At 42.2% G+C, this 7,669-nt stretch overlaps 1 protein-coding gene across 1 annotated transcript; it reads right to left on the bottom strand.

The window, feature by feature from the left end:
• Positions 1-259: 259 nt before the first annotated feature.
• Positions 260-3,014, bottom strand: slc2a10 (solute carrier family 2 member 10; the record flags this gene model as incomplete). Its single annotated transcript, XM_080546126.1, has 5 exons — positions 260-359; positions 467-602; positions 824-946; positions 1,122-2,429; positions 3,011-3,014. 5 exons carry the CDS (start codon positions 3,012-3,014, stop codon positions 260-262), a joined length of 1,671 nt encoding a protein of 556 aa, XP_080402252.1.
• Between the last annotated feature and the right edge of the window lie 4,655 nt (positions 3,015-7,669).

Here is a 7,669-nt window from a genome sequence, read left to right as displayed (position 1 = left end):
TGTCATTATTTATTTACATTATTTCATAGTTATGGATGGTAGCATGATTTGCAAAACCATGTGGTTTTATGATCATTTTCACAACACATAAGAAAAATATACTTTAAATACCAGTGTAGTAAACTGCTCAATCACAAATCAGAACTGTCTGCAGCCAGAGCTGGATGATCGTTCTTTGTTTAAACCAAAGTCAGATGGTCCAGTCAAGGTGGTGAAGAGTAACAATAACACAATATATATACTTCTCGGTTTTGCCTACTCAACATTCATTTGCTGAGCTGGCTGTCTGGAGTCTTTGATACCCTGTAGAGGTGATCCGCCTGCTAAGAACGCTGCAGCATTCCTCCTTCTTGTGTATCCTACAAAAGAAAAGAAAAACAGGAGCAAATAAATAACAGGAGACAGCTGAATTTCTTTTCACATTGTATTATTATTTTTGTCATATAAACAATATTTTTTGTTTTACCTTTTCAAACAGAGCTCCCTGTCTATTTCCTCCAGAGACTTCCCTTTAGTCTCTGGTAACATGAAGTAGAAGAACACCACTGCTGCCACTGCAATTAGTCCATACGCTAGGAACGTCCCTGATAGACCGATCGCATCTGTTGACAAAACACACTATCAAAACAGAACTCTTGCTCACTCCAAGGTTGTTCAACTACAGTCAATTCAATTGCCGGGCAGATACCATGGCAGATTGCCTGACACATAACTAATAAGGTATGTATGTTGTGTTGTTATGGTTATTGTAAACTGAGTGCCATATTTTGGAGTATGGTAGAATCAGTATATCTTCCAAGAATTTGAACCAAAGCTGACATACCAATGACATTCAAGAAGGAGAAAGTGACTATTAAGTTGGCAGCCCAGTTGAAGCAGTTGGTGAATGCAAACGCTCTCCCTCGGACCCCAGCAGGGAAGATCTCACTCAACACCAGCCAAGTCACTGTGCAATGACACAAACATTTATTTAAACTCAGGAAATAGTAATGATACATAATTTATCAAAAGGAATGCACAGTGCATAAGAATTCAAAAGAGCAGGGTGAAAGTTATGTACAAAAATGCAGAGTGTAACCCAAGGTAACAAAAAAAATGTTGACCTGCAGAAAGGTACTTACTTGGTCCAAATCCAACTGAGTATGCACTGACGACTGCCATCATGCAGGTTAAGATGATCCAGTTCGCTACTCCGTTGTGGACGGCTGGGGAAGGCTCTAGAAACCCAGAGCTGGACGTTGTGGAAGAATGAACCCGTCTGACATCATCATATACAGAATCACTAACTTCTGTCCTTTGGAGGTGTCCTCTGCTTTCACTGGCAGAAACGTAATGGCTTGACTGATTGTCTAGGGTTGAATGTGGCAGGGTTGTGGTGTTGACCATGTAATCATCAGCACCACAGGGTCTCTTGCCGTTGAACACTGAAGGCCCACTGAGAAGTCCTATTGTCATCAAACTCACCGCCATGACGGTACATCCCCCAATGAGCAGAGGCCTCCTGCCCACCCTATCAGCGAAAACCATGGAGACCAAGGTGGCGATAACTTTGACTACCCCCAAGCCCACAGACGCCAGCACTGCTGAGGCATCGCTCTCAAAGCCCAGGGAGTGGAAGATGGTCGAGGCGTAGAGGAGCACATTGGGCTGACCAGTGAACTGCTGAAAGATCACCAAGCCCAGACCGATGATTGTCCTGGTCCTCATGTTGTCCTTGCGATGAAAGAGGTGCAGGATACTGTATTGTGTTGTTGTGTTGTTGTCAAGTCTAATGGAAACATGCGCTTCAGCCACATCCTCCACTTTGTGGTTTTCAATTGAGCGAATAAGGCCCCTTTCTCTTTGAGCATTTACCCTTTGGCTTGTGGTTGCTCCGGGGTTGGATGGAAGAAACCAAATAGAAATGAACTGAGGCAATGTTGGCACGATGGCTAATCCAAACATGTACTTCCACCCCTCCTTCACATCAGAGAGGATATAATTCATAGCATAAGCTGCCAGAATGCCCACGGTGATGCCCACCTCGTACAGTGTCACCAACAAGCCCCTGTGCTTGGGAGTGACCATCTCCGACACAAAGATACAGCAGGACATGGAAGAGATGCACATGGCGAAACCCACCGTGATCCTGCCCACCATCAGTGCCCAGAAGGAGCTGCTCACCAGGACGAGGCTTCCCCCCAGGATGAGGACGTTGCTGAGGAGGATAGAGTTCCTACGGCCGTGGCGGTCGATGAGACATCCACCCACCAGGGAGGCCAGAAGGGCCCCGACCAGGAGAGCACTGACCACAGCCTCCTGCTGGACACAGGTGAGCCTGAACTCTGCCTGGAGCTGGAGAAGGGCCCCAGAGATGATCCCCAACTCATACCCAAAGACCAGGCCCCCAAGTGTGGACACCCCACTGGACAGGAGTAGTGTGGGGCAACCTAGATAAGAGGGAAAGAGCTTTGAGTATCTGAAATGTCTTTACCACTTGAACACTTGTAGGTGTGTAGACTATATTGATAATAGTTTAAAGAGAAAGTGAACATGTCACAGTGAAAGCTGTTGGGTCCAATTACATTATTATTACATATGTATTATTACATATTTACCCTAAACAAATTCTTTAATACATTTTTTGTAAAACAAAAACAACAACAACAACAACAACAATTCATTCAACAACATATATTCATTAAAAATATCCACAGTATGTTCTTGAAGTCCAGGTGTGCACCATTGATTCTCTTTACAAATATGCTGATGCTTCTGGCAAAACTCATAATATGATATGGGTATAAAAGCTTTAGTACACACAAAAGCTGCAATAACATCAAAGATCATTCGGGTTTTTATCTCAGTTCTGAAGTTGACAGGCTCTGTGCTATTATAATAGACATGCATGTTTGGACATAGTTTTAGTAGAAAAGCCTGTGGAGTTTTATGTTTGGAAATGTCATCATACAATTAGCAAGATAGCTTAAGATGATGAAAATGATGATGATGAAAATAACTTCAAACTTACCCATCATTTATTTTCCTTTTTTCCAATTAACGCACATTTCAATTGAGGCAGAGACTCAGCCAAAGATTTCCCCAAAGCTCCTCTCCTCTGAAAATGAAGCAAATACAATCCCAGCAACATTAGATTCTAAAGAGTGTTTAGGGATGCAGAAATATATGCTTGCACTATGCCTGAAAAGGAGACATGTCCTGCGGTTCACAGACAAGGCAGGGAGCACAAGAGCCATTGCAGCCCTGTCGTCATGACAACTCCCTTGTTGATGCTATGATTTCATTAGACAAGAGCACTTGAGATTGCCTCAACAAAATACATTGTAGCCACTAATCAGATCAACGCTTCCTCTGCATGGAAAATAAAAAAGCTATTATAATTGTGAATTTGTTACAAATGCATATTCCCAAACCCTACACAGTATTAACTTCAAAATGCAGAAACCATTGACCAATTCACACAATGAATTTATTCTAATCACAAGGGCATTTCAGAGCCCATTCGTACTCACTTGATAGGCCTATAATTTCAAGAGTTTTAGACATGCTTTTATAGACTAGGCCTATAAGACTTCTAAATGCAAACAAATGCGATAGAAACATCGCATGCACAGAATTGTCAGAAAATCGGGAAGCAAATAAGGCTATCATTGTAATTAGAAGGATTAGGCCTATAGGACAATAAAAAGGGCAACAAACATGTGATGTCATTGTTGATATGCCTAATTTATATGAAAAATATAATCACCAGCCCCACCTCCACCATCACAACAGACTACAATCATTCTTCTGGCTCAGTTGTGAACTTGGTCTGCCAGTGGAAAAGCCAAACCGTTATTCAGTATAAGAAGTGAAAGGCATGACCTGCGCAACAATATGTCCACAAACATTAGTCCTAGGCTTAAAACAGACACCGTATCAAATATAGCGTTTGCATGGAAATTGGATAAGAAACGTTACCACCGTTAACGCATTGTTTCCATGAAGGCAATGTCCCGTTAAAACAAGGATTTGGGGAAAGTCAGTTGCATTGCCTGGATTCTGCGCCTGGTAGCCTACAGAGATGGAATTCAGCACTGAACAGGCTACAGAAAGAGTTTGTACATTTACTTACCATGTTGCAACAATGTGTTTGGTGAAGATGCGCTTTTGGTCCATTCAGAGCACCAAGGATCACTTTCCATCAGGAAGTTGAAGCGACGTGGCAGAACAAAGTGTCTCAAGTTGCAAGACCCCGACCAGACACTTCTCATACTTCAGACGCCAGGGGCCGCCAGGGGTCCCAGGAACATTCCAAGGGAATTCGAACCACTGAAGAATTCCTCAATGAGATTATAGGAAACTAGCAGTGCAATAACTCGCATACTCATTTCCCCGCCTTGAGGCGTCATCAATTTAGGATTACATAATATTTTGCCTAGAGTACATTGAAAAACGTAATAAAGAGTTTGTTATTATAAACAAACATCTAACGTTCTCACTTCATCCCCGTAGATGCATTTGTATGAAGGTAGATGTGGGTCAAAACTCGTGAGGTTGTAGATTCGATTTGAGAACTTGTAAAATAAATATTTGCACTTTTGTCTTGAAATCTGCACTTGGAAAAAAACATTTGCACTTGTATCTTGACATTTGCACTTGCAGATTCGCACCTTGAGTTTTGACCCAATTCTTGCAATACATGTCGGTCAAAACTAATTTGAACACTTGTAACCATGAAGCTAAGAGAGCAGGGGGGGGGGGGCACATGCAGTGAGTGATTGATTGCAGTGCTTGACAAATCACAAGAGAGCATTTTCGGGAGGATTAAGATCAGTTTCACCTATGGAAGATGGGTCCCACACTCCTAGGGTAAGTGACAATCAAATGTAATATCAATGAATGTAATAACAATAAAACATTACAGCTACATATTTTACTTCAATCAATGTTTTTCATCAGTCCTTGAAATCATTTAATCAATTTTTAGCAATCAATAGTGTCTATGAGTGTTCTGATGTCTAACGTTTTGTTATGGTCTTGTTATTTCAACATTCTAGATAGCTATATTTAAGTTGATTGTGATTGTGCTGATTATGCTGCTAACATCCCATAACTAAAGCAAATGTGACTTAAGTTTATTTTGGAATGGAATGTGAAAAATGTGCATTGTTGTATGAAGAAAGAATATCAAGGACTACTGTTTTCCAGTTCTTTGGTAATTAACTAAACTTAACTAAAATGTTATTTTTCAGGAATTACTACCCATGTAATACAAACCTTGAAACATCAGGGGCCTCATTTATAGAAAGTACTTTGGATCAAATTTGGTCTTACCCGTGTCGTACGTAGAAAACCACGCCAACGTAGTGATTTATACAATTTCAACGTGAGTCAATTTGACCGTGGAAACGATCGTAGCTCTACGTCAGGTATTGACTTGACGTACGCACATTACCTACTGGTTATGCGGAGTTATTACAGGCATGTGAGCTGCACTGCCTACTGTAATTTATGCGAAGTTAAAGTGGCTCGTAATAAAATTAACGATGTTGTTATCAGAATTTTTTTGTTTAATTCAAGATTTAAAGGGAACTGATGTTTATGATTGTATTTCAGTCTTCCTTTATATCAGTGGCGGCTGGCCGATAGAGGGCGCTGGGGCGCCGCCCCCACCTTCACTTCCTTGTTGCGATTTGTAAAAGTTATTTTTTTAAATAAACATTGTTTATTCACAAAATGTGGCTGATATTCTGTCGGCGCCTATCAGCATTCATTAAAAATCCTCCAATGCAATAAACATTTTTATCTGTGTGTGTGTGTGTGTGTGTGTGTGTGTGTGTGTAAAACTCACTGTTAAAATACATAGGGAGAGAACGCGGGGCGCCGTGTCAATGCAAGTCTATGCCAGGACAAATACTTTTCGGTTACACGTGAGCTGTAGCAGCGCTCCAATTGGCTGTCTCTATTTCTTGGCCAGGACGCACATTTGTGCGCCCTGGCCAAGAAATCTCCGGTTGTATTGCAGACAATGCATTATGCTGAGGACTCCCGACTTCCGGTTTTCCGGACTTCGGGCTTCCGGAGTATTTTAAATGAACATTCGTAATGTCTGTCTCTGATGTTCATGGTCAATTAAATCAGCCTATTTTGTGCAACTAATAATGTTCCCGCTAATGGGTTAACCAAGCAGCCTTGCACCTAACGTGCAAGCACCTATCTTCGAACTATTCATAGCAATATGCGCGGGGCAAGGCGGAGGTACGGGTAAACACGGCTCATGTTCTGTCATCAAAGGTAAGAGTTGGTTTTCTTTAACTCAGCTGATGCATTGTTGTGTTTCTGACATGGTCTGGTTGTGTTTCTGACATGGTCTGGTTGTGTTACAGACATGGTCGGGTTGTGTTTCTGACATGGTCTGGTTGTGTTTCTGACATGGTCTGGTTGTGTTTCTGACATGGTCTGGTTGTGTTTCTGACATGGTCTGGTTGTGATACATCATTGAATGTGTTGACCTGCTGTGATGTGTTGACCACCATCACTCTCCATCATCATCCATCATGTGTCTATGAAATAGATAGTTACTGTACTACTGACTGCAGCATTCATCTCTGCTCATTGATGTAGCCATGTCACACAGACACATAGTACACATATTCATCTGCTACCTTTATTAACCTGAGTGTAGCTGTGAGGCCTGTACTAGCCTTGTTGACTAGACTTCCTCCTTGTCTGACACTGGGTATTGGACCGTACCGACGTCCATAGACCGGTCACTCTTCCACCTCAGTGTCTGTAGTTGACAGGGTAACTTCTCCATGGCCCACACGGTCATTTTAAGGGTGAAAGTTGAAATTATACAGTGGTTGTAATGCCAGTGCGTGTTCTATGCGCGTGCACGCGAAAAAAATCGTGCACGCGAAAAAAAAATCGCGCGCGCTGCGCGCGCGAAAGAGGACCCCCCCGCCACACTGCTGTGCCCCACCCCAAAATTTGGGCACCAGCCGCCACTGCTTTATATCCTTCCTGAGCTGTCAAGGCAACGCCATCTCCCCTTCAACATGCCCGGCCATGCGCTAAATTATACTGGATTTCCTCTGGTGTCTGGGGCTTCGCAAAGGGAGTGAGCAGCCAAATGTTCAATGTCACCTGATAACAAAATACCATTATATTATTACAGTATAAGCATTTGCCTGGTTAGTTGTCATGATCAAATGTTACAAATGCAACTTACCGAGAAGCCACCCTTCTCTGCCCTCTCCCGCTTCCAGACGAACGCCTACCCTATATTATAGCACTTGGCTTAATTCAGCTGCTATAATTGAGCCGCTATCACAGGGCGTAAATACAAGCCTCATTCACCTGCGTTCAATTCCAAGTATATTTGGTATTTATACCAACGTACGCAATTTTAAACAAGCGCAGCCCGTTTTATAAATAATGCTTACGTCCATTTAGAAACATGTGCTTACTACTACCTGGAGTTTGTATGCTCTCGGGAGCTGGTGGTCCTTAGTGCAGTGTCAGTACATGAAGTATGATACACTTTTTCAAGTACATCAGATATTTTTATACTGATTACAGCATTATACATTGTGGTAGAAGTCTAGGGTTAACCACTCTGCAGTTTTGGCTCTTTAGAGATGAGGTTCAAGAAATAAAGTCTTGTTACACCACAATATGAATACTG

The sequence above is a fragment of the Nansenia antarctica genome (genome assembly GCF_963989245.1).
Source record: "Nansenia antarctica genome assembly, chromosome: 15".
Classification (NCBI taxonomy): domain Eukaryota; kingdom Metazoa; phylum Chordata; class Actinopteri; order Argentiniformes; family Microstomatidae; genus Nansenia; species Nansenia antarctica.
The sequence above is the reverse complement of the archived record's forward strand: the minus strand, read 5'-3'. Positions and strand labels throughout refer to the sequence as shown.